We start from the raw sequence: 26,571 nt of genomic DNA on the forward strand, positions 1-26,571 counted from the left end.
TCAAGGTTTATCTCTTTATAAAACTCAAGTAAATAGTTGCATACATGTTCATGAACTTTGGTCTGAGGCCCAACCACACCAGTGACAACACGCATGTTAGTTATTATAATATGAACAGTGATGTAGAACTGGTGATAAGGTCACATGACCGTAGGACTTGACGAGTTGATACTGATCCAGCACTGCAAAGACGCTTACATACAGGCCCAGATCCAAGTTCTTGAGTAAGACAGACCATGAATCTATGCAGCCGCCAGACCAAAGTTCATGAACAAACCATATTACAACATCTGTTAATATCACTCCCAAAATGAAAACATTTTTTTTGGCAGTAGTCTTCAGCCCCATTAGAAAAGGAACAGAATATTTGAAGAGAATTGCGAAACCTCTTGGTAATGGTGAGTGCAAAAACAACAACATAAAACTGATGTTCATACACAGTAAATATTGTAATATATAATTGAATGAAGCAACAACAGATATAAACATGTCTGACTACAGGTCCTTGTATTGTACAGTATGGCTCAACTTCCATTTCTCTTTTAAATTTTTGTTATAGATAAATTGACAGTAACTTCACTACAATGGCTCCAAAAATATGGCTGTGCATATGAATCCAACTTGCTTCCATTCATTCACTTCTCTCTCCTGTCTGCAACAATCTAGAGACTTCCTATGGCAAAGTACTGTAAGCACTGTGTAATATGGCATTTGTCCTTTTACTCTAAAGTCTGGCTAACTTGGTCATTTGACAGGTCAGTCTAGATGTAGAAATGGCACTGACAATGTACACTTGGTCAAAATAGGCATTTTAGGTAGCATGTGGATCATGTTCAGAGCTAGTTTCCCCAAAAGTATCTCATCACTGGACATGGGTGCTAAAATGCTTTTGAGAACCTCAGCCAAGAATGACTTCCACCTCCACTGTCAATCTTCCATACTGTCAATGTGTACCAGTTCTGACCACTAGATGGTGCTACTCTTCATAAATATTTCTCACAATGTTTCTCATCCCTGTCTGCATTCAGTCTATACTGTTAATAATCCTGCATGCATCAAATCCTTATATTAGTCTTACATTTTCACCTTGTTCAGCCTTTATACATGCATGTACATAAATCCTAATAAAATATATACAGTACATTATTGCTGTGAAGTCACAGAAGTGTCAAGACAAATGGATGTAACTGATACCACTGCTTTGAAATGCAAAGGGTATTAACAAATGAATAAAAACAAAAAACACAAGCAGCCCAATTCCCGCAAAGTACCCACTGCTGCTTGCGTGGAACACAAATGACTGGACCGGGCTCCACATGAATCAGCCATGCTTCAGTATTTACACCAGTGACTTATTGCACCATGACTTCATAAAAAGAGAGATAAAAGTTTCCCTGCTGGTGACAGTAACTACTTTAGCAAACTCATAAACGTCTGCATGCAAACTGCTTTGGCCTCAAGCATACCAATCCAATTTACTAACAGTGGTCCTATGTTGTCAAGTATCAGCTTAAAGATACATACAGTAAAGAAACAGTGTTGCATTAAAGGTTTCTTATGAGTTTTCACATACTGTTGTGTTAAGATGTGTGAGCCTGCTCACAGTTCACCATAAATGCAGTATTGGTATAAATGTATAGGCTTTGGGTGCTTTAGCAAAGACTAGCTTATATAACGACCTCAAAAGCCCTTGAGTTAGAGTTGCTACCCTCAGTGCACTGGGATCAGGTTAAGACACTTTGTTGTAACAGGAGAAAAAAACAGAGATTAGAGATGAAGCAATGGTGAAACGCTCGGCTGGTATTAAGATCACCTCACTTCATCTGTGTGAATGTATGACACTATCCATCACCTTGAAAATCAAATCTGGTCTCGCACACTAAAAAGAGCAGACGAGTTAATATACTCGCGATTTGTGCAGCAAACAGTAACAGACAGCAGTTTTAAATACTATAAGGTCAACACTTACAAAAAGTTAACTGCCCTTAGAAAAAAGGTGCAAGCATCACAAAAGTCTGTACATGTCAATGAAAAAAGTCCTTTCACACAAAAAACCTTTGACAGATTGAATATCTACTGGCCATGGCGAAGGCCTTTCTCCTTCACTTAATAACTGGCTTTGAATAGTAATCCAGCATAATAGAAAAGCTGGATTTTCATACTAGAACATTTCCTGGCCATAGGAAGGACTTCAAAAAGTCACCGATTTGGGCAGCTGCTGTCCCCCTGAGTGCATCCTGTAAAAATCTGGGCTGGATTGGACCAAGGGCACCCCTACTGGTGACTGTCCTGAGGGCCTGGAGTGGCCCGGGGGAGACCCGGTGTATAACAGTGGGGCTGGGAAGGCAGAATGGTCCCTGGGGCCCCTAGAGAAAGGCTGAGAGTAGCTGGATGAGGTGGCTGTGTGTGTGTCTGAATGGTTGGGGGAACTACACTGGAAGGGAGCGAGTCTGTCGGCGAAACAAGGCGGAGGAGGGGGGATGATGGAGTCCTCCACCCAGTTGTCCTCTCCTTCATATTCCGGCTCCTGAGGCAAACTGGGGAGAGCACAAAGCGAGCGAGGAAGAGCAGGGGATGGTGGGATAAATACAGGGGGTGGAGGGAGGGGGTACAGAGCGGGGTCGTAGTCTCTATCCATGGGAGGCGACGGGGGGTTGCCGTACATGCCGGGAATTTCCTCAGGCGTGGAGCCCAACCCTGGGCTGTGAGGAAGCGTAGCTGCCAGATCCATCAGCCTCTCCTGGTAGCGGTCCTCGTCTTCGGCCTCAGAGAGGTTGTCATACTGGGACGTGTTGGAGGGCCGTCTGTCTCCCACAGGCACCGGGACACAGAGAGAGACTGGGAACTTGGTTGGCTTGGGAGGAGGAACTCTGGAGGAGGAGGAAGTGAAAGCATGGGGAGGGACGGGCTTGGAGGAACGAGGTTCCTTCTGCATGAGGTCAAGGGATGTGGGCGGTTTTGGGCGTCGTTTTGGAGATGGCTTCACCGGAGTAGGACGCTCCAACCTCAGTGAAGGAGCAGAGCAGGGGGAGAGTGAGCGTTGCTGTGTCTCTGGGCCAGTCCCATCCTCTAGGCAGGGTGTTTCAGTGTCCTGGGGTGTTTGGTCGCTCTGCTCAGGGTAGCAGAATGGCGGAGGAGGTAGATCGGGAAGATCCAGAATCTCCTCCTCAGTCTGCATGACAAGAGCATCCAAAGATGGGGGCTCATAGGGTGGAGGCCAGTCCACAGGCTCCTCCTGGCTCTCTGGGTCTCCAGGCTGGGTGTCCTCTTTTCTCCTCTCCTCAGCCTGGCTAACCTGTGGGAACCTCTCCTTCACGTTACTGACCGCTGCTACTTCAGAACGGGGCTTGTCCACTGCTTTTGGTGGCAATGGAGGTGGTCTGCAGGGAGATGGTGGTGCTTGTGTGTGTACTACAACTGGGTCTGGGGAAGGCATAGAAGGGGTGTGTGCCCCAGAGAGGTTTCTGGAGTCCTGGGGGTCCCCAGGTGAAGGGGTCTGGTCTTGGGTGATGGTGTCTGGCTGTTGGGCCTCTGTATGGGGCTGGTTGTGGGGTTGTAGATTCATCTTGGCCTCCAGAGGAGAGTCAGGCTGCAGGGGCAGTAGAAGAACTGGTCTCTCTTGACCCAGAGGTTTCTTTGGCAGCTCTTCTGACTTGGCTAAAAAGAGAAGTGGGAGATAGGGGATGTATCAACAATGGAAAAAACGCAACTATGAAGTACATCAAACAGAGGGTTGAGTTTTGAAATATGTGGTTTTGGACTAGAAACTAGAGGAAACGAAAATAGAAACAAATTTTCATTAGTGAGGATGCAAAACAGATTTTTCTCCCCTTGGCAATTCATTATTGTTATATTAAACAGTCCCCACCTGGAGGAGGCAGGTTCAGCTTCTTACTGCGCAGCTCAGACATGGCAGCCTGTAGCTGCTCCACCACCACATCATCAGGCAGGAAGAAAGACGCAGCCAGATGCTCCTGAAGAAACTCCCTAATGTCCTCTAACTGAAACTTCAGCAGACGCTCTGAATGGACACACATAAGACAAACAAGAGGACAGCCAATTAACTCATGGGATGGATGTGACAGTAATCTGTGAGGTTAGAGGTCAATTGATGGGAGGTTAAAAGCTGAAACAGCTGTCAGGTAACTTCTGTGATAAGGTGAACCAAAAAAATACAAACAAGTCAATCATATTTAGTGCTTCAATAGGTGGTGTAACACGGAGGCGCCAAACCTTTCCTACTTAATTAACTTAATGATACCAACGAAAGAAGCAGCCCAACAAGTGACTTGTTTTGAGAGCAATCAACCAATCTGGTGAGGCACTCCTTGAGCGAGCATCCAATGAAAAGTAAGCATTCCATTCTTCTCCACAGCAACCCGCCACTTGCATTATGTAAGCCATCCACTTATGAGGCAGCCAACCGAGAGGCAGCGTGCGATGTAATCCACACGGTAATACTCACTGGTATAGCAACAGCAGCTATGGCTGTATCTGGGCATAAAGCTGGTTTCCCTGACTCATTTAGAGCACACGGCACAGCACGGCATGGAGGATGATGTCATCAGCCTCATCCTCATACTCACTCTTGTGTAATTTCAGGGTTGTGTAAGCCATGGCGGTCAGTATCTTCTCCCCCTCCAATATGTAGATGTCCCATAAACGCAGGGTGAGGGTGAAAGGGGTCTGTTATACAAGACACACAGCGGCACAAAGTCAATGTCATTAAAAAAAGAATAACACAACCCCAGATGTTTTTCTATTTGGGCATCAAAGGAAACGAGGGAAATGCGTCGTGATGTATTGATATTTTAAATGCAGGACCACATCTGGGACTACAGATGAACAGGAAGGGGTCCAGAGATCCAAAAGTCATGCAATTCATGTTCTGAAAGCAGCTGAGGAAATACAATGGAGACTCACTCTGTCAATGAAGCACTGCAGAAACCATTTGGTGGTGTAAATCCCGGTTGTCATCTGCTCCTTGTCCTGTGGGGGGGTTTTAATGAGAAATGGTCTCTATGGGAAGTCACTCTTCATAATCTGTTTTCAGTTTTAAGTTCCGCTCTCCAAATGGTTCTGACACTTGGACTCTTCCGTTGCAGTAATGTTTTGAACATGTGGCCTTTTGCAACAGAGATTAATCCAATTATGAGTAATGACTCGATTACATCAACTACAATTCACAACCTTCTAAGAAGTAATCAAGCCTCTCCCATTGACAGCACCATCAGTCATGCAGATGTATCTCACCAGGTGCTTCTTCAGCTTAGGCAGCATTTTGGAGAGGATCTGCTCATGGTGGGCCTGGAAACGCTGCAGCTTGGGAAACCCTGGGATGAAGAACCCTAGTAGAGTGAAAGAACAGATCAGCATGCCATAAATAATGTGTGGTGCAGGTAGAGAAATAACACATTTGAATTCATAAGCTGAGCAAGGGCAACATGAGAAAACATGAGAACAAGGTTAATGATGTCCTTTGCAGTTCAGCACCAAACAGAAAAAACAATTTACTTTTACTAAAGTGAAGGCTATGGTCTGATGTGATATCAATTTTTGCTTGTCAACCAACATGCATTAGACAGGCATCTTCCTCCACACTACCATCCTCCTTGAATAGTTTCCTCCTTCATCCTCTTTAACATGAAGTTTTTTGGTCTTTCAAATCACCCCACACTAATCAACCCTCCCCTCATCTGCCTCACCGTGCATGGCATGCTTGCTGTTGGTGAGGAGCTGGGAAAGGGCCCAGAAAGCATCTTCCTCGTTCAGGTACATGAGCAGGATGGCAGCGATCTGACTCATCCCCTGGCAGTAGCTCACCTCCTGGGGGAACACAGGAGAGCAGACAGGTTCAATTAAAACAGCACGGGGCAAATGAAGAGGAATTATTCATAACTTAATGTAGCACACAAACAGGACCAGAGACGAGGGGAGGAGGACACCTGCATGTCTGATGTGGTCTGAAGGCAGACAGTGGATGTCTGATGAGGTTCAGCTGTGCACACAGAGGAGCTATAGGCCTACGTGCTGCTACACTGTCATTAATTTAATTTACCAAAGGTTGTACAACAATTTACTGCAGTCAAAACATAAATTCTCAATAATGTCTATCATGTCTAAACCCTGTATTACTGCCAAATCTGACTCCATAATGATCTACACTAAACAAATCACCCTTGGCGCACACAGTGTACACAAACCCAAATACACATATTTGCTATTTGTCCATATTAAGCCAGATTTATTGCGCAACTAAGAATGAGCACTCACAAGTATCCTTTCATGGAAACAGTAAATTTCATTAGGGTTACAATGAGGTTAAACTAGACATTCTCCACATTCTTTCTCTACCATCACATATGGGGAAGGACAAACACCGTTTCCCCCCCTCTCCCTCCCTCTTTCTCTCTCTCTCTATCTCGCTCCCTCCCTCTCTCTCCTACTGACCCAGTTTCTGATAAGCAGTGTGAGTAGAGGGGAAAACGGAAAAGGGGAACAGCACATGGCCATTTCCTCTGGCTCAAACACCTCTACCACACAGGAACCAACTACACTCCCAAATCAGAAAAACAGGACTGGATTGTGTTTGTGTGTGTGTATATGTGTGTGTGGGGCAAAGTACATAAGCATGAGGTCTGTATTTATGTCTGTATTAAGTCAAGAAACATAATGATAATAGCTTTGTAATATATAATATGTAATAATATTTCCATCCTCTCCATTCCCCATCTCTACCTCGAAGAGACATGGGCTGATATGGAAGAGCTTGGCGGCAGCAATCTGACCTTGTAAAAATATTGATAAATACATATTGAGATATGTTAGAAATATGATGGCATGTATGGATGCATATACAGATTTACGGTATTTTAGTAAATACATGTTGACACAGATAATGCCTGCTCAGTCACAGCAGCCTCAACCCTGTCAACCACGCTGAGACAAACTCTAGCTTATGGTGGAGAAAGTACAGTGGGACACAGAGGCAGTTTCGCAGAAAAGAGATGCAGTAAAACAGAATCGTCGTCATCATCCTCATCATTGCTGGCCTCAGTATCCACAGCTGCAGTCCAAATAGATAAGAAGTCCAGAGTCATCATAAAGGGAACAGAGTTTAACGATATAAAAGGTGGTGATGAAGATAACAATGAAAATGGCTTGAAGGGTCATGAGGAATGAGGAATTGAGATATACAAAATGTCATACGCTTGCCATTTCTCTGACAGTGTATCTGAGGTAAAGAAAACCAGAACTGTACTATAGCTATATTATATTGTACCTTGCCTAGCTAGTTAAAGTAAAGTTTTATTATCAAAGGGGACAAACCGTCTCAAGGACCTGAACACTGAGTATAAAGGGTTACTGCTGGTCTGACTGCTACATTGTGTTTCTGTACATTCAGGCTGAGCCACACTTATAAATAAAAGATCTCACCCAAAGCTCTAAACGAGGATGAGAATGGATGGGTTTAGAGTGCTTGTCCTGTTCTCATCCCACTGTTTGGCCAAGCAACACACTCTAGCGCTTCTCCACATTATGTAACACACACACTTAGATATGCACACACACACACACACACACACACACACACACACTTACTGTGTTGTAGACAGAGTAGGCTGCTAGTACATGAAACAGCGCCTGCTGCCTATAGAGAAAATAGAGAAACCAACAATTCAGCTTTAAACTAGAAAAACAAGGATACAGTTCCTTAGAAAATAAGGTAACACAGCAAGCTGAAACAGAGAAAGAGTATGGGAGTTTAATAGATGAAAATTCCCCAAAGCCACATGAGCGATGATTACTCATGCATAAACCATCTCATCTCTAAACGAATCCCATCAATTAGCACAGACAGTTACATTCAAAACAGCCGCAAATAGCTCTGGAGAGGCTGTCAAACCCTGGCTAAGTCCCAACATCCTGTTAGCCTATGTATCAATGTGTGTGTGCGGATATCCTTTACTTCTATCGAATGGTCCTCTGTCTGAGCTCTCCAGCTTTGCCCATCGCAGCAACGTTTAAGTATTAATGAAGGGTGTGTGTGTGTGTGTGTGTGTGTGTGTGTAGACAGCGGATATGCCAGACCTTCCAGAGGCCTGTGATCTATTAGTCTCCCAGTGACACTAAAGCATTTCAGGGATGTGCAATAATAATTCCACATCTTGCAGTGAATGTGAACATGTGCCATGCGTATGTTTGGGTGCTGCATGCAGGGGAGTGTGTGATGGCATATTTGCAGGCATTAAAACACTCTTATAGCGGTGCAGTGGGCAGACATGCACGGTTGTGTGCTGTGCGGCTGATTAAATTTGGTGCCTCAACAGTTTCTGACAGTGAACACAAGGCAGCCAATGTGTGTGTGTGTGTGTGTGTGGTGAGGGGTAGGGTGGAGGGTGGACTCCCGAGCTGAGTGAGCTTTTTCAGGGCATTAACAGATATAATGTAGACAATTAGAGGAGATCCCCCACCCCCGAGGCCTACATAGTAAATACATGCCTTATAGACACTGACAGAGACAGGAAAGGGGCCTTAAACAGCTCTCAGTGTGTCTGTGTGAACAAGACAGCTGTTGACTTGCAGGGAAGGAGTGGGCAGCCAAGCAGGATGGAACTGTGTTTAGGTCTGTTTGGATTCAGAGGCTTTGAATTGAAGGGGACGTATGTTACCAAGGGCATGGAGAGAGAGCACTCAATCACACACTCAAAGTTAAACTGCCCGTGAAAGACCAGAATCACCAACCTAGGTGCAAATGCAATAATACATTAAAGTGTGCGCGTGTGCTTGAGGCCAAATCATGTATGTTTGATAGTTTTTTTTTTTGCTTCTTTCTATTAGCGTTATATGTATGAATGCGTTTTCTCACAGCATGTGAACGGTGTTTTTCTGTGAGCATTTCATTTATATGTACAGTGTTACTCGCACCATTTCCTGTGGGGCCTCACTCACTGACAGGAAGGCTAACAGAACACTGAGAGGGAGGAAACCACTCTTGCTTTGGTTTTGTGTGTGTGTGTGTGTGTGGGTGTGTGTGTGTGTGTGTGTGGATGGTCCTGGGAGGTTAGAGCCAGAGTTCACGCCCTGCAGGAGACTTAGCAAGGGCAGACCTGAACGCGAGAGGTCGATGAACAAAAAACAACCGGAGCTTTGGAGACCCCCCAAGCAAAACAAACCAATGAGTTGAAGACACGTTATGAAAGCTGAGCAACCCATATATCACTTACTTAACGGTGGCTAAAGGTCAGAGGAGTATTCGCATGATCCATAGGAACACCAGAAGTGTGTTTGCTGTGGGTTGCTACTGTGATTCTTAAGGGCGGCGGTGACATAACCGTGTAAAAGGAGCAATGGTGAAATCATCACATCACATCAGTAATGATTATAGATCTATTAATCATCACTCATGCACTTAAAACCCAATTTAGATGTCACAATTAACGCAATCCAAATGTGACGTGTTCTAATATTACTGTGGCATTACCTGACACAGTAATGAATGTTGTTGAATGTACATTTACTATTCAAATTCAAAATTCACAGCCTTCTGCTGACCGAAGCTGGGGACTCACTTGACTCCAAAGCGGTCCATGAACATGATGTGGTTCCTGAAGGTCCTGTTGACGTCCAAGTCTATTTGCTTGATCTCTGTGGAGAAGCTACGAGCCTGCTGCTTCATTTTCTGGAGGAAAGAGAACGGGGGAAAAATAATAATTAGAAATTGTAGACAAATGCCAGAATTGATCATTTCACAGTATCCACATTGTTGAAGGGAAACCTCAGACTGCTAAATAGTGAGCTTCATTTATAAGATTCATACCTCATATTTTCCGGCGTTGTCTTGTTTGACCTTCTCTATGTCCAGGAGCAAGGCCCAGGCTTGCCCTCTTAGCTGGAGAGGGATGCCCTTATACACACGCTTCACCATCTGAAATACACGGGACAGAGACATATGTGCAGATGGATGGATAGGTATACCCTTAAAAACAAAGAAACAAAGAAACACACACACAACCAACCAGAGGAGAGAGAGAAGGGCAGAAGGTCACTTATAAATGCTGCTTTATTTTTTTAGCACTTATGTACATGTTTCAACTGTCTAGACCAAAGAGGAGGAAGGAATAAGAGAAGGAGCTGTGGTTAAAAGGGGAATGGAAAATTATGAGAAAAGGAAATACTACATCAAATAATAGACAAATGGGAAGCGAGGGCTAAATTGAGACAGTATGACTGACAAGAATGTACTGTATGTGTGTGTGTGTCTGGGTGTATGATGGGAATCACAACTAAGTTGCGCACCTTATCACTATTCCTGTACTTGTCCCACTTCTTCACCATCTTCAGCCATTTCTCCACCCGCTCTATCTCCTGCTGTTTTTGCTGGGGAGGGGAAAAACACACATAATTTAGGCACCCTGCATATGTCATGGAGCTTAAACGTGATATGCAATGCCAAAATACAGATGCAGCAATGCTGAAAAAAAACAACAACAACATCCCCAAAGCAAATACCTTCTCCTCAACAGCACTGGGTGTTGGCAGCTCTTCCTCACTGGAGCGGAAATACACAAATACATAATGATAAGAACTGTGAGAGGATGATCTAAGTTTAACAGTAGTGTAACACATCATCATAATGTGGGAGAGAGACAGGAGAGAGAGATATAGAGAGACAGAGAGATAGACAGACAGAGAGGGAGGGAGAGGAAGAGGGGGAGAGAGAGAGAGAGAGAGAGAGAGAGAGAGAGAGAGAGAGAGAGAGAGAGAGAGAGAGAGAGAGAGATTCCAGATATGAATGAAAGGTATTCTCCAAGAATTCAAGCCACTAAATCTCCAGTGGAGGAAGCTCCAGAGTGTCAGGTAAACTTACTGCAGGAAGCCAAAGCGGTCAGTGACCTTGTAGATGCTGTAGTCAGCATCCTCCCAGGGGTCAATGCTGACGCCCTCCTGCCTGCCCTGAAACATGTATATAACCCCCATTAGAAAATACTGTAAGTACAATACATAGCGTACTTAAAAGGCAACTTAAAGAGTCTCTTGTCTGCGCTGAAAATATACAATGAAGCAGTGGGTGATGCAGACAGAACAAGTAGGATAAATGAACACACCAGGTTGAATGTTGTGATGGTCATGATGAGGCACAAATGTACACAGTCACACAGTTAAGTTGTTGTTTTTGCGCCCGTCTGCCACTACAGTCTTTAAAACTAGTTTCATATGTGGTGCTCTAGTTTGCCTATTCCTAATGGGTGCATTTGAAAGTGTTTTAACCCTCATCTGTGAAGGGGTAAAACACACAAACTCAGTCACAGGCATGCAGCTATGAGTTCATAGGTTTCAGCCACCACTCGCCAGAGCATCGACTTGCTTTGATGTGCGAGATATGCCTGGGCTACCCTTGTTTGAGGAGACATTAAGCCACCTCAAAAAGAGCTGTACAAATCAAGCTTTTACTTTCTTTTTGTGAGAGAGACGTACAGGAGCTGTCATGAACTGCCTGCCCTCCCTGACATTTGGCAATAGTGGCTTGGTACAATCTGTCCCTGAGCTCAGCTGTTCAGCTCAGGGCAATCCTCTGCTGTCTAGTCTCTTCCAAATGTCCCGTGGCAATTCATCAATTTATAAGCTACACAACCTCACATGTATCATCTCTGGATATCTGACTAGTCCTGAGTACAAATCAATGGTTAGTGAGGCCAATGTCATCAAATGGAGTTAGGTGATGATATTATCACACACACACACACACACGCGCGCGCGCACACACACACACACTTACCTTGTCATATTTAGAGATGATGTCAGCCCGTTCCTCTGCTATCAATGTCTCTATGTCCTTCTTCATGTCAAAATCTGGAAGGTAACCATAAGAATTAGCCCAAACCATAGAAAATATGCCAGCATATTAACTTTTTAACATATTGTGGCTCAGTCATTATTGATCACTTATTGAGTCACTTATTCATAAGAATAAAATAAGATGAATTCTGTTTTCATGTGATACTTAATTGATCCCCCATAGGAAAATTTAATTTTCGCTTGCCCCCCTCTACAGGGAGAAGACGACAGATGTTTAGTCCCATCTCTTATGCCACTGGATGATTAGTCGACAGTGGATGGTCAGCCAAAAGACACCCTGGCTCTGCAGTCGGACAAGCTTGGGCCTTGCCCTCATTCAACCCTGCTAACCTCATACAGCACAATCCCATACCGTAACTAGTCCACTGTAGCTCTGTGCTGTCTGTATTACCAACCTAGTCCTGTCCTACACTGCCCTACATTACCTAGCCCTGCTCTGTTCTGTGGACTCAAACAACTCACCCACACAATACTAATGTAATACTTTGTTTTGTCTCCCTCAACAGGGAGGTGAGAGTGCAGGGCGAGCTTCAGAACAAACTGTGGAGCTGGTAACGGTTTAGTGTCTTGCTCAAGGACACTTCTTGCTCAAGAAGCCATTTCACTACTCCACCCTGCTGGTGGGTTAGATTTGTTTGAGTTGCATCTACCCTAACAACGGGACTTCTGCGCAAGCCACAGAACAGACATCATATGAGGTGTTGAAACCACGGCCAACTCAAACCTTGACAGACCACAAACCATGCTGTAGCTTCTTTCCGCATTTCTCATCGCATCAACTTGCTACCCTATAACACCATGCACAGACACTATCCATCACCAAACCCAGTGGCAGCACTAACAATTTGAAACATCATATGCAAAAGCCAGAACTTAAGCTAATGGAGTAGTACTGTGTACAGTTCAACAGGTTCAAAAGGCCTACATCAATTTGGATAGTGTCTTTTACAGCTGAAGCTTAGTTTAACATTAATGCAGCCACATTAAAAGAAAAGAAGAACATTATTTATTTAAATAACATTATAATTTTAAATATCACAATTGGGCAGGTCCTTCAGAAGTGAGCTATGCAAATGTATGCATGATTTAGGCCTAGTTGTAAAGCTTTTGTAAAATCTCAAATGGTACACCAAGTGGACAGATGTAGAATGGTTACTGAGCTAACAGTGACTGTGGTTTTGAGAGATTAAATTATATTTGAAACTATAACCTATGAATCCCCATTGCGTAGTATAAGAATAGAGCACCGAGAATAGCACAAATGCATGAGAAAACAGAACTGTGAGTCATGAGTAACCAGGGTAAGGCCCTACATACTCAGGTTATGTAGGGTCTCTAAGGCTGGGGACAAAACTAGAAGACTTAATCCTAACCGATTTTGAAAACACACCTCATCACACACATAACGTATTTCACTGTTTCTTTTGTCTTTCAGTCATAAATATGCTACACTAAAAGATTGGGCAAAGACCGAGCATCACACACTTAACGATATCCTGCTGACTCCTGAAACATCGCTGACCTCAGGAACTCTAATCTTGTGGGAACTTGTGCAATCAACCATGAGTCAATGTGTATTGACATTAATGCAACATGCATCAATATGCACTGAAAAAAAACATGGAAAAAAACAAAAAGGGAATTTGGGTTAGGGTTGTCGATGCAGTCGACATGGGCTGTACACTTTTCAACAGGAGCTGGAGGTGAGTAGCCTCCATCAGAAAAAAGGTAATGCTAGTTAGGCTAGACACACATTTTAGGACCCATCCAGATGTAAGGTTGTTGTATCAAACAAGTTTGATGTGATCGGCATGGCTCAGAGTCGATTGGGATGGTTAAGACTGGATGTGTAGGCTTAAACCCCTCACACTACCAGATCATCTGTGCAGACCACATTACTTGCGACCAATTGGGAGTTTCCACTGAATGTCGGGATGGACTAGTATGGTGTCTGATAATCCTCTAGTGTGTGTTACACAGATCTATCACTCTGTGATGAAGAACCAGTCTTAGATCCTTTGGAAAAAGTGAACTGACATTGTAATGCTAGGAAAAGACAGAAATAGATTTTTTTATGAGCTTGGAGAAAAACTTGAGTCTAAATATGAACATGGGGTTATAGTACTTGACCAAGACCTAAAGCAAGTAGGGTAGATTGTGCAGACTAGTCAACTCAATAATTGTTGAAGCAAACATTTGATATATGGGCCTGAGACTGTGTGCTATTCCTGGGCTAATTGAATTGAGGGTTAATCACAAGCAGAGGGTTGAGACTACAGCAGGCCAGTGGGTCAGGACCGGGGGATATGAAGTGTGTAACAGACTCACAGTCATGGAAATTTATGTTTCTAGTTTGTGTGCATGTGTACAAGTTTTTGCCTATGTCTGCATGCACATGCAGGGGCATCGGTGCTCACTCTCAGCAGTCTGTCACATGAAAGTGACAGACTGGCCCCAGCCCGTGGGAAAAGGCCGGACGATGGAGGCCGGAGCCCTTGGCGAGACCAGAGCTCAGCTGCTCCGAGGGCCTCCTCCCCCTCCCTCCCTCTCACAGTGTCACCCCTGCCTCACCCCGGTCGTCCACTCTAAGCCTGCCGCTAGCCTTCGCTGGCCTGATGTGCTCTGGCAGCCTGGCTCGGCTGCTCAGCATTTGTCAGGGCTGAGGAGCCACCCGAGAGAGAGAACAGCCTCACCGCTCATATGCCAGATCAGCATCTCAGAATGCTGTTTGGATATGAAGAATATGCTGGCTATGCCTGGCAGGCACCCTGGACTCTGGTGTAAGACTTGCTTCATAAACTAGGGTAGTCACACCCATTGTATGTAGGCTTTACAGTATCAAGGTTAAATACCACTCTGCTATTGTCTGATGCATTACCAAAGCAGTGAGTAGGATGGCATCATTGGACAGAGATATGACAAACTTCATTGTATAGGCTAAGTCCGAAATCACATTTGAATTACTATGGAACTGCTCAGTGACCCCTGAGCCCTCTCTAAAGTACACTGGTCTATCTTTTGTCAGGTAAGGTGACACTATAGGGAAACCTACACAGACCAGCCCATTGCTTCAAATGCGGTGTGACAGCAAGGGATGCATTCACTGATGCTTGACAGCATGTGTGGCCAGCTGAGGGCTCAGGCGGTGTTCAGTATGTCTGGCATGCCTTGCCAACAACAGGTGTGGAGGCACCTGCCCCTTCAAACAAAGACCCTCTAAGTTTCCCCTACAGACCCCAACCAAACCTTACTATAGCCTCTAGTGGCAAGTCATACTCTACTCTCCTCACACCTCAAGGTTACACAATATTACAGCAGGAGTGGTTATCTGAGACCAGTTCATAAGTTAATGTAACATCCAGGAATGTAGTGGAGGATAAACCCACCTAAATTCACCTTTTTATTTACAGTTTATCCAGCTTTAGACTGACATAAATCTTAATAACGTATAGTATACATCATGGTAAGTAGTATAAAAATCTAAAGTTACATGAAGATAGGGTTTCTTTTAAAGAAAAAAAAACAAATTATGCTTTTCTGAATGTATAATTCAGTTGTTTATATTGGTGGTTGCCTTATTATGATCACAGACTGGGGGACATAGTTTGCCCACCTTTTTATATACCACTACATCACTGTACATCCTAGATCTGTTCTGTTCACCTATTTATCTATCTTAAGCTTAAGGGCCTGGTCTCTACACTGTCCGTTGGACAGAAAGCCAGCACCTGATTCGTTGATTGCTTCTGCCTCTCCTAGCTTCTAAAATATTCATGAAATTATTATTATATTATCATTAAAAAACAGTGTAGCCTTGGTAAGTCATTTCCCTTCATCAGATACCCAAGCCCTCAACCATATAGCCTACCTTATCTCCCAAAATCCATACACAGCCTCAGCAGTTCAGTCTCCTCCATCAAAACAACAGCTGAACTTCCTCTCTCCCCTTCTCTTCTCTAACAGGTGGGCAGTCAAACAGAACCATTAAACAAATGGACTCTGCTGTTCTTTTCTGTCCTTTCATTTTGTCAACTTCCCCTTTCTCCTCCATTTCAGGTCGCACTATTTTAGGTTTTTGGAGGCGTCAGCAAATTCTCCTGAACAGTTGAGTAGGCCGTCTGCGAGGTGGAGCTATTAACCCTGCCCTAACCTCGCCCATATCATAGGCTCAGGGAAAACTGCCTGACATATATGCAGGATGTATTTAAAAGGCTAGGATGTCAAGGCTAAAAAAACTGAACTTTAGCTTAAATGAGGACAAAGCAGACAAAACATTAACAATGGCAACAGATCCAGACAAAAACAGCAATCAGGCTATTTTGTTTGTTTAGACTATTGATCATCAACAACACTCTATCCCTGGCAACACATCTCATTTCACAGCTGGATGATCTCACACAAGTCAAGACTTGGGTACACAGTCTGTCTTACAGAAATTGGCAGAAATTGCCAAGACAAGAGTGACTAACTTCAAGGCCCATCCTAAAGCAAAACTGTGAGACACATTATTCTGGTTCCAGACTGGGGGTTATGAGCTGTTTTTATCATGGCAAGTAAGTCAATCAGTGTAAAAGATCTACTATGCTTCATCTCTAGGTTCCCGCTGCTTACTTCCTGTGTTGAGCCTCCAGACTGCTGATAATATTGTGTGGCGGTCAGGAAGAGAAGGAAACCAGTCACCGCCACTCCTTTAACAGCAGGCTCAACGAGGACTGTGGTGTCTAACCCTAATATACGGAACATAAGCAAAAGATGGGTCTTCGTCCAACCAAGGAAAAGGATTTCTGTCCGAAAAAGGCTCAAATTTTCCAGACTAGGCATTTGTAGTCAGCAAGAAGGCCATGAGTAATACCGCAGGGCGGGCAGGTCACATTAACACTGTTCTTATTTTGCCAGTGACTCACTAACACAGCTGAGGCCCTCCTCGATTGAGGTTTAGTCAAAGCATGACGTCTCATGGTCGGTTCAAAGAAATTTACTTTGAATGGCTCTTTTCAAGTGGTGGCTAGAAAGGTGGCTAGTTGTGGTGGGGAACAGTGTGTCAAACAGATGGAAGCTGGGGGAAAAACTGAATCAGCAGCAGAGAAGGCCACTGAGTGGGAGAGAGATCACGTCGTTAATACAGTAAAGCATCCCACCTGGAAGGAGCAGGGGGGACGGAGGGGGGGAGAGAGAGAGAAAGAGAGAGAGAAAGAAAGAGAGAGAGAGAGAGAGAGAGACAGAGAGAGAGAGAGAGAGAGAGAGGTATGATACAGTGTGAAAATGTGAGCTGGGGATTAAGTGGAGGGGCACAGTATTAGGTATTCACATTTTTTACAGAAAGAATAGGCTAATACTTAATCTACATTTTGTGGGATGTGTGAAAGCACAGGACGAGTGAAGCAGTGAGAAAGTGGTAGGTGGGGCAGCATGACAGTAGGTGGAGGGGAGTGCTAGAGGAGACAGAAGAAACTCTAGGGGAAAAAAACACTTCCCTGTATGGCCACATTTTTATAACCTGGTTGCTTGCAGGATGTAAGACTGTAAGCCTAGGGCCTAGATTACATCATTTCCTGTTATGACATAGAGCTCTAAATCTAGCTGCATATATAAGCTCTCAATCTACTGTCATAACCACAGACAGCACGCAAAGCATTCTGAGTCACATCTAGCTAAATACATGGTTTAAAACATACAGGAGATGCAGCAACTAGATCTTGTCTCACTGATTTATCACCAAAATGTCCTACTCCTGACAATGTTCAGCCACAGTATGAGCCAGATGCCCCCAAGGGACTGTAGGTCCCTCGGGGGCCCTTGCTACCCTTCCTGTATCGTGGGTATAACTCATGAATAATCAGCCTTTGATCAAGTAGCATTAGTAGGACAAGTAGTTCTATCACAGAGGCTTATTGGAAAGCAAGATTGTATGTCCATCTCTGCATGCGTACCCAGGCAGGCCATGTTACCCTGTGTTGGGTTTTGGCAGGAAGTAAACAATGGTGCAACAGACTGAGGAAAGAGAAGAATGAGATGTCAAAAACAGAGAGATTCAGATCTGCCTGCAATGTCAACGCTATACACTAGCAGTGATTCATACAGAAATGTCATCTGATGACATTAAATCCAAGTGAGATTATGTTAAATTGATACATGAAATATAAATGTACTGTTAGCATACAGAGAAGTAGCCTATTAATGGGGGTCTGGCTGGATGTTGGAGAAGCCTTTCCAAGTTTAGTCACAGGTTTGATTCCTGCAACAGCCACAGTCCATCCTTGTCAAAGTGTCCTTGAGCAAGGCACTGAAGCAGGACTTCTGGCTGCATCCTGAACGCTCCAAACTAGCAAACTCTTTCAACATTCTACAAAGAATATTCTTATACCAAACAATATGAAAAAACAGCAGACCTGTTTTTCTTCCCCAAAAATATTTTTTGTTTATTTTTTTAGCCTACTTCATTGGTCCACTTTTTACAAGTCCATTTTTGCATAACAGAGACTTTGGACGTCTTATTTCTTTTCTTATTACTTTTCCTTGATCATCTCTCTTTTGGTCTATACTTAATCTTAATCTGAGTAGCAGTCAGATTTAAAACAGAGGATTAGACCAGAGTGGAGTGATAATGAAAGGCTGAGATTATAAAGAGTCTGGCAGTAGGCGACTGGAGAGAAATACTGGCTGTAGGCTACAGTGTATGATGAAGCGGGTCATGTCAGGTGTGGATGCAGTCTTGTTTATTTTTGTGTGTGTGTGTGTGTGTGTGTGTGTGTGTGTGTGTGTGTGTGTATCTCAGTGCGCTGACTTCCTGAGCTGACATCGGTACACTAGATCAGGGTGTGTAAAGGTTATACCAGCATGAGTGTTATTGGGCAGAGGCAAGCTGAGCAGGCACTGTGCTCACCCTACCAATGTGTTGCTTGCTGTTGTTCAGAGAAAACACAAACCAAAACAGAGGCTTTCTAGGGAGATTCAGCTGCAACCCCAAGGCACAGATTTATCCAACACTGAGAATTGACCTTGATCAACTTAGTACCGACTCTTCCTTCATGGCTGACAAACAAACAAACACACACACACACAAACACACAAACCATCTCCACAAACGGCTGATTGCGTGATGAGGGAGAAGACGACAGATGTTTACTTCTATCTCTTATGCCACTGGATGATTAGTCGATGCCGGATGGTCAGCCAACCTGGCTCTGCAGTCGGACAAGCTTGGGCCTTGCCCTCATTCAACCCTGCCAACCTCATCCAGCACACTCCCTTACTGTTCCCAGTGTCATCTGTATTATCATCATCTTTATTATAAACCTGTGCACTGTCTTTGGTCTTTGCCTATTTTCAAACCTTCTCTGTATCAAAGAGATCTCCTGCCTGTTACGCTGGCTCTACAGAAAGCAGTAGTGTCAAAACTTCTGCAAACTTTTCCTTCTGTTACTCTGCTGTCTGGATGTTAACTAGCCTAATATTAGCTGAAACTTCATGTTATTCTCATGCGCTGACACATGGCACATGTGAGGCCACCAAAAAGAAAAACTGAAGATGGAGACAAAACCATCTTGTAAATGAGCAAGTTTTAAATTAAAACTCTAAATCTACTTTTCTCTTTTTTGCATGTTTCACCTAGCACCATATTCTATACACAAAATATCATTGAAACGGTTAGGGTGACATGATATACTGTAACTATCTATCCCGACTCAATACATCATTCTGTTGCCCCAGATCACCACCGCTGTCCGGACAAGACCAGCTTGCCTTGATGGTGCCTTGCCTTGTGTTTAGGTTAATAAAGGTCCTGAAATTGTGAATGTATGCTATTAAGGGAGTGGCACCCAGTGCTACATCAAGGGGTTTCACCTAATCTATCAGTTAGCCTATGGAAAGCCTTATCACATGGCCTTCATTTGTGTGAGTGAGTCTTTCTCTGGCTCTGTCTGTCTCCAGTATGACGAGTTTCCATGAGATCCACTTTTCTGAATGTGGTTGCAATGCTCAATAATATAGCAACTGTAGATGACTAAGATATAATATCACATGCTAAATTTACTACTCTTGCATTTATGGTGGGTTTCTACCAGAACTCATGACTACAGGATTCAAAGCATGGGAATAAGCACACGCTAATCATTTGAGTAATTACTGCAGTCATTACTAATACAATTTACAACAATAATCTTTAAAATTAATGCCTTGAAATGTAGTCTATTTATATTATTATCATCCCTGTCATTACATGACCTTGATGCTGCAGGCCTATGGTGATGGTTGAGATGAACAAGCATATCATTCCAGTTCAGCAAAGGAAGGAGCCTAACAAGCGACCACATGGCTCTAATTTCCACATGAAAAAGTGTGGAAGTCCCAGATGGCTACAGAGCTCCAGTTTTTAATGGGTGTCAGACACACAGTGCGTGTATGCAAGCATGCACGTGTCCAAAAGAGGCAGTAAATGAAAGAAAGCAGAGGGAGAGATAGACAGAGGTAGATATAGCTTTGGAGGTTGTTACCCCATTTACAGCAGGGGCAGTATAGATGTGAAAATACATTAGGAATTTCTCACTGGAGTTCCAGATCTCCTTCTGCTCCAGACAGACAGGGAAGCTTCTGTGCTCATGGTACAGTAGCTCCTGTTTCAGGTTCAGATAAGAGGATATTATTCCTGCTGCCACAGACTTCAGTCAAGTTCGCCCTCAACAGATCTTTTGTTCATTTCCTCTCAATACGACGTTGGTCTGGCTGTTGAAAACAAAGCCATGTTATAAAAAGGGGAGCCCCCCAGAGACTGGGAATGTCACTGTAAGTCACCCCACAGGAAATCCAAGAAGGCTGGTAAGGGATGTTTAACAGCCGTCCCATTCTTTAAGGGAAGGTATGGAATCCAGATGGGACTTCAGAGATACAGTGAAGTTGCCCAAACTTGATCACTAGAGGCTTGAGGCTCTGGATCCAGCAATAGTGATTTAGACGCAACTACGAGTGAGTGGTATAGACAAGCTTTGTAATACTGGGGAAGACGGGAGGAGGGGGGGATCAAGGCAAAGGCCTAATCTCTGCCTTGTGTGTTTGCCATCTTCAAACATGTTGCACTCAATGACCAATCGCTGAACTCGAAGCATAAACCCCAGACGCTTCAATTCCCACTGTGCCCTCCAGAGCCATAACATAACAATGATGCAAATGTCAGAGCCCCATGCTAACATGTGTTCTGCAGGTGTGGACAATAGCCAATTGTTTACCCTTGCTCCAGTGCTTCCTCTCAGGGCTTGCACTAAGTGGTCATTGACTGAGAAGAAGAACAAAGCACGACAACAGTGTGTAATTTAATCCACTGATGAATAGGGAGCAGAATGATATCAAATTAGGCCAATGTGAAAATATATCACTGCTCTGTGTGTCGCCTTGATGGCCAGCCACTAAGTTTCCTTAACAAGAAATTCCTTGTCTTTGTTGCCGTCTGTGCCTCTCTTTCCTCTGTCCCCCTCTGTTTCTCTTGTATGGATGTAGTGTTTGTGTTTATGTGTTGAAAATAGCAGCGACACAGAGACTGTGTGACCCAGGGGCGAAACATCCAGAACACAGGGACTGGGGGAAAGCACAAGGCTCAGAATAGCCTGTTGTCCCCAAGAGGCTTTTCTATGCTGCTCCGCTCTGTACCGCCACTGTCACTCTGCCTTATCGTTTTCCCAAAGCTGAGGACACAGGCCGTAGAAACTCACCACTAACACTCATCATCCCATATTCCAAAACTACCTCACCTCCTCCCCTATCTTAAAAATAGGAAATAACAAGACGGACCCCCCCCCCCTCCCCATGCAACTGACCCAGCCTGAGAACCTAGCACCAGAGTCTCCGGTCCTTGCCTTTGCCTCTCCGCTACCTAGGGGGAAAAAATGTCTAAATATAACAATGACAGCACAATCTTTTAGATGCAGGAGTGGCTGGCCAGCCAGAGAGAGGCCTCGTTTCCCAGAGTGGCAGCACGTTTTGAAGGGGTGGTAGGGGAGGACAGGAATGTCAAGGGAAAAGTATTCATAAACACTGAACCACAGGACCCCGCTGAGAAAGCCACATTCTCATAAATGGATCCTCTTCCTGACATGGATGGAGTCATAATACCAGCATCTAACAATAAAGCCAGAGGAAAACTCTCATACAGAATTTAAATAACTGAGAATAGAGGCTTTGTAAATCCTTTTTGGAGTTGAACAGTCATTAATACCTGATAAGGAAATACTCTAGGAAAACACACACTACACATAACAACTAGGCCAAAGTGATTGCTGAGGGAAGTAAGGCAACCCCATGATGATTGTCATGTTGCAATTTTCAACTTCCATTCAACTGTTTTCAAAACTATTCTCATGACAGCTCATGCCTTTCCACATCTGGATACCAAACCTTCACCACATCACCTCGGTGGAAGTACTCAGGTCATCAAGAAGTCACCCACACCAAAATGACATCTGCTACAACATCCACTGTTTGGAGACCACTACAATGCCCTCATCACACCACACAGTGCACTGCAGGTCTCTTGTAATGCCAAACAGATTAAATAATTCAACAAGGCGAAGGCACAGAGCACATGTTACCCAGGGAGAAAGGACCAGGACCAACTGAGCTGGCCTTGAGCCAAAAGCTCAGCAGAAAGACTGCTAGGTTCACTGATCCGCACTCCACTGCTTATTTGGTTATTCAGTTGGTTGTCATGCTAAAATTATGTTTGCAGCAAAGTACAGTAACAGAGGATTATGAAACATGGAAGGAGAACAGCCTTACATTGGCAGAAAACTATAATTTCACCATGATTCAACAACAGAGGAGGGGGGTTAAGTATTTGGAGCAAACTCAAATTTGAAGAGGCATCTAAGAAAGACATGAACTAGGGACAATCATGGTAGAAGGGAAATTCCAAGAAAGCCTAATTTAGCCTCTTGTACAAGTGCCCAAAGCAAAACAACTACACTATTTAGGCTATTATCCCAGTGAGCTATCACTCATCACTTCAGTTAGCGGTCTAGCAGCTTTCAGCCTGACTGACAATCTATTTACAGCAGTAGTCTGACCTCCATTTCACTAACAGAGTGTGGGGAATAGGCTTGGCTAATTTGCAGACAAGTCTGGCAAATCAAGCGCGTACAAATGTCATACAGGCTTCTGGCAGAGGCACACTAACCAGACCAAATTCAGATAACCTACACACGACAGTGCTGTACTATTTCACTTTGTGTGGCAATACTAATCACCTTCCACACACAACAAACGTGCACAAACAACATCACATAGCCTATATTCATTATCTGGTCCTATAGCCTATAATGTCACTTTTAGACTTTACCCACAACATCAAACTTACAATCTATGCATCTACTCTATGGCAGATCTTTTACAAATGTGTTCCTCTATATGAGTCAGTGACCTGAAACTGCTTGAGAAATTCTTCAGATGTGCTAAATTTGACATAGACTATGCTTGACCAAGTCCCCTGAACAGAAATCTGAAAAGACATGTTGTTTGAGAGTCACACAGCAGGCCTAAAGCCTCTCTGTCTTCTTTTTGGCTTCACTATCTGGTGCGTTTTGTGACACCCAGCATTGGGCCTTTGACGTCCATCATAAGGCAGCCATTCAGGCAGACAAAAGGGCCATTTATGCCTCTTCAGTGAAATAATATTATCAGAGCGCAGAATATCTTCAGCTTGTGAATACAAAGTACTAGCTACTGACTGCAGAGAATTGTGACAGAACGATAGCTAGTCAATTATGTCTCAGAGTAAAACATCAACATTTGGTTAGTTACAACTGAGTTCATAAGGGCTGCCATTGTTAGAACCCAAAACTTGAATTGATATGTTTTTCATCAGTGGAGCAGGCTACATAAAAGACTACAGTTCTGTTTACCTAATCCTGCCTGAACTGATTATTTTCAATGTTGTGTTTTCCCTTTTATCTGGGAAAAATCTACTTCAACACCCTCTGATACCTCTAAGTGAAATGTTTTACAGTAAAACAAGAAAAAACACAAAGTAATCACTGCCTTTGGATATACTTAAAAAGGCTAGTGATGGTGACTGAGGCAACCCATTCACAGGCATGACAACAACAGAAGGACCCCATGCTCTGCCATACACGTGGCTCATGTCCTGTTGGCATTAGGGAGGGTATTAAGCTCATTGTTTATAAAGCACATTCAAGCCTCTGTGAGCTTTCCACAAATACAAGTCTAGTTCGCACCCTTTTCTGAATGCCAAACTGCTGCTAGATCCAGCTTTTAAAAGAGCTAGCCTATCCTGCACAGCACCACATTGGGGCTTTTCCTTGAGTTGGTGATGCTGAAAGCATATAGATTAAGAAGACCATACTTAGTCTAGAAAAGAAAAGATGATGAAACTGCAGGCAACACACCGTAATCCAATGCATGCATATGAGAGGACATATCTGTATATCTGACAAACAATTTTGAACAATGTTTTGATCTGTGCCAAAAGGTATCTTGTACCATTAGTAGGGTAGAGGCAAGTGGTTGAGTCATGGGGACTTTTATCTCAATAGCTTCTCTCATCTGAAAAGATTCTTGGTTTGAATAGAAACAACAAAACTACGCGATGAGAAAACTGCCTCAGGGAGGACACTGACAGAGAGAAGATGCACAGACACGATGAAAATAAAACTGAGATGAGAGAGAAAGAAATGATAAGAAGGGTGGCTCACACTTTACACAGCTTGCCACAGCATGGGAACAGTGCAGTCACATTTCTGATGTGGGGCTTCCTCCTCAAGCTGCAAACACAGTCAAGTGTCACAGAAAGTGAACAGCTTTAGGTCTACACTAAGGCCAAACAGTAAAGAAAAACTTTAGGTCTAGCTAGGCTATAGGCTTGTGACCATAGTTTCCTAGGTCTTTAACAAAGATGGAAATCACTATACTGAGATACTGTCATTGTCATGAGAATCTTCTTGGACAGTAGTCTGCAGATCCAGGTTATTGAGTATAGACTGTAAAATTAAATGCTGCTGTGCAATTCTAACAATTACACCCAGTCACAAAACCTGATGAAAGATCTGTCTCCAGTAACTTGCAATGCCTCCACAAACAAGAATGTAGTACAATACAACTGTTCAAAAAGAGTGAGTAGGCAGCACATCCAAAATTGGGTAAACAATGACTGGATACAATACTCATACTCGTACTCATGCGTACGCTCTGACTCACCTCCATTAACGCTCCAGGCTGCTACATTGCATTCAAACACAAAAAACACAATGAGGTGGCAAATGACAGTAAAACAATGGACACCAGACAGTCAGAGGATATGATGAGAGCTAGATCCTGTTAGAGGTCTCTCACTCACACACACAATTTGTAACCTCCCCCACTCCATAAATATGAAGTGAGCCAGTGAGACGCCCAGTTAACCTTCCAAAGGGGACCACGCATGGCATGGCATGACATGCAGACCAGTTACTGGCCTACTTCTGGATACTGGAGCATCTGTGTGTGTGTGTGTGTGTGTGTGTGTGTGTGTGTGTGTGTGTGTGTGTGTGTGTGTAGGGGGCTAGTAGGGGAGGATCCTGGCTCTCATGAAGAGAACATCTATTTTTCACACTGATAGAATTAAATGCTCTTGCTCAATGACCTCCAGCAAAACTATGGTTCCTGTTGAGATACCTTCAAGATGTTAACATTTACTTTTTAGACAAATTAATTAAAATGGACAACCTTGACCAGTGGTATAGTTCTGGTTGAAGTAAACTTAATTCACTAAATGCAAGAGGGGGAAGCAGTGTTAACCTTTTGGGAAACCACTAATGCTTCCTGTGCGAAACTTCAGTGCAGTAAGTTGTAGAGACTGAAAACGGACGGGACTAGTCTTTATGAACAGACACTTCTCGCAACCAAACAACAGCTAACTTAATGTCATTTGCAATGGTTAATGAAATAAGATAGGCAGACCCCACCACATACACCTTTCTCAATATGCTAGACACAGTGTTACATGCCATTTGACCGCATAGGAAATCCCGTGCAGGGTGAGGCAAAAACAGAAATTCCCTAAAACGCTGTTTCACTATTGGACTAATGGACTGGTTCTAACCACAGTGGGCTTGCTAGGCTGCTCATCTACTCCCATAGTAAGAAGTAGATGCTCTCAGAAGCAGAGTATAATTCTCCCTTTCTACAATCACGTGTACCATGGACCACAATGTACTCACAGCTGTGCAAGCACGGCAAAGTATACAAGAATTTGATGATATTTCGTTAGATGGCTAAACACTGGTGGCCGACGGGATCTTGTTACTGCGCTCTTCTTTTATTGATTTGCTCTTGTAGTGGATTAGGCAAGTTGTAACAAACACAAAAGGAGCAGTCACAGAGACACCGGCGGCAAGCCTTTTGTGGCCACCCACAGACGTTTTCCACTGCTAATAAGTCGAAAGAGAGCCGAGACTAATCAGGAAAGGATGGGGATGCCAGCTAGCTTGCTAGCAAACTGTCGTAGCTGCTTACCTTTTGGTGTGACTTCCCTTCTGCTGCGCTGTAGAAGCAGAAAGAAAATCCACTATTCTCATTCTCTCCTTCGCTATCCAGGGGAGCTGTCACCCAGACAACTGTGAGTTTGCTGAGGGCTTTTTCCAGTCAGCTGGCTAGTTAAAAATCGATGCTGGTCAGACACATTCACTCCCCACTCTCTCTATCGGAGTCTGAGACATGCCGCGAGCTGCA

General features: G+C 43.8%; 1 protein-coding gene across 2 annotated transcripts; it reads right to left on the bottom strand.

Annotated features, from left to right (window-relative positions):
- On the bottom strand, nt 1-26,571 carry LOC139908418 (uncharacterized). Of its 2 annotated transcripts, none has more exons than XM_071895097.2 (14): nt 26,356-26,571; nt 11,780-11,853; nt 10,871-10,956; nt 10,513-10,552; nt 10,300-10,380; nt 9,821-9,928; nt 9,573-9,682; nt 7,603-7,651; nt 5,706-5,826; nt 5,254-5,348; nt 4,924-4,989; nt 4,587-4,686; nt 3,869-4,021; nt 1-3,657 (listed from the first exon to the last, which is right to left on the bottom strand). In XM_071895097.2, exons 2-14 carry the CDS (start codon nt 11,843-11,845, stop codon nt 2,192-2,194), a joined length of 2,541 nt encoding a protein of 846 aa, XP_071751198.1. In that variant the 5' UTR covers nt 11,846-11,853; nt 26,356-26,571; the 3' UTR covers nt 1-2,191. The 2 variants fall into 2 exon arrangements, with proteins under 2 accessions (XP_071751198.1, XP_071751200.1); XM_071895099.2 differs by lacking the exon at nt 26,356-26,571 and adding an exon at nt 15,728-15,809.

This window comes from Centroberyx gerrardi, chromosome 4 (genome assembly GCF_048128805.1).
Source record: "Centroberyx gerrardi isolate f3 chromosome 4, fCenGer3.hap1.cur.20231027, whole genome shotgun sequence".
Taxonomy (NCBI): Eukaryota; Metazoa; Chordata; class Actinopteri; order Beryciformes; family Berycidae; genus Centroberyx; species Centroberyx gerrardi.

What these genes read in the sequence shown, in the direction of transcription:
- LOC139908418 (XM_071895097.2), bottom strand. Translation starts at nt 11,845, where the DNA reads ATGAAGAAGGACATAGAGACATTGATAGCAGAGGAACGGGCTGACATC. An exon ending in ATGGACCGCTTTGGAGTCAA is followed by an intron (nt 7,652 to 9,572) that starts GTGAGTCCCCAG and finishes TTTTCTCTATAG; the next exon opens with GCAGCAGGCGCTGTTTCATG. An exon ending in CAGCAAGCATGCCATGCACG is followed by an intron (nt 5,349 to 5,705) that starts GTGAGGCAGATG and finishes TCACTCTACTAG; the next exon opens with GGTTCTTCATCCCAGGGTTT.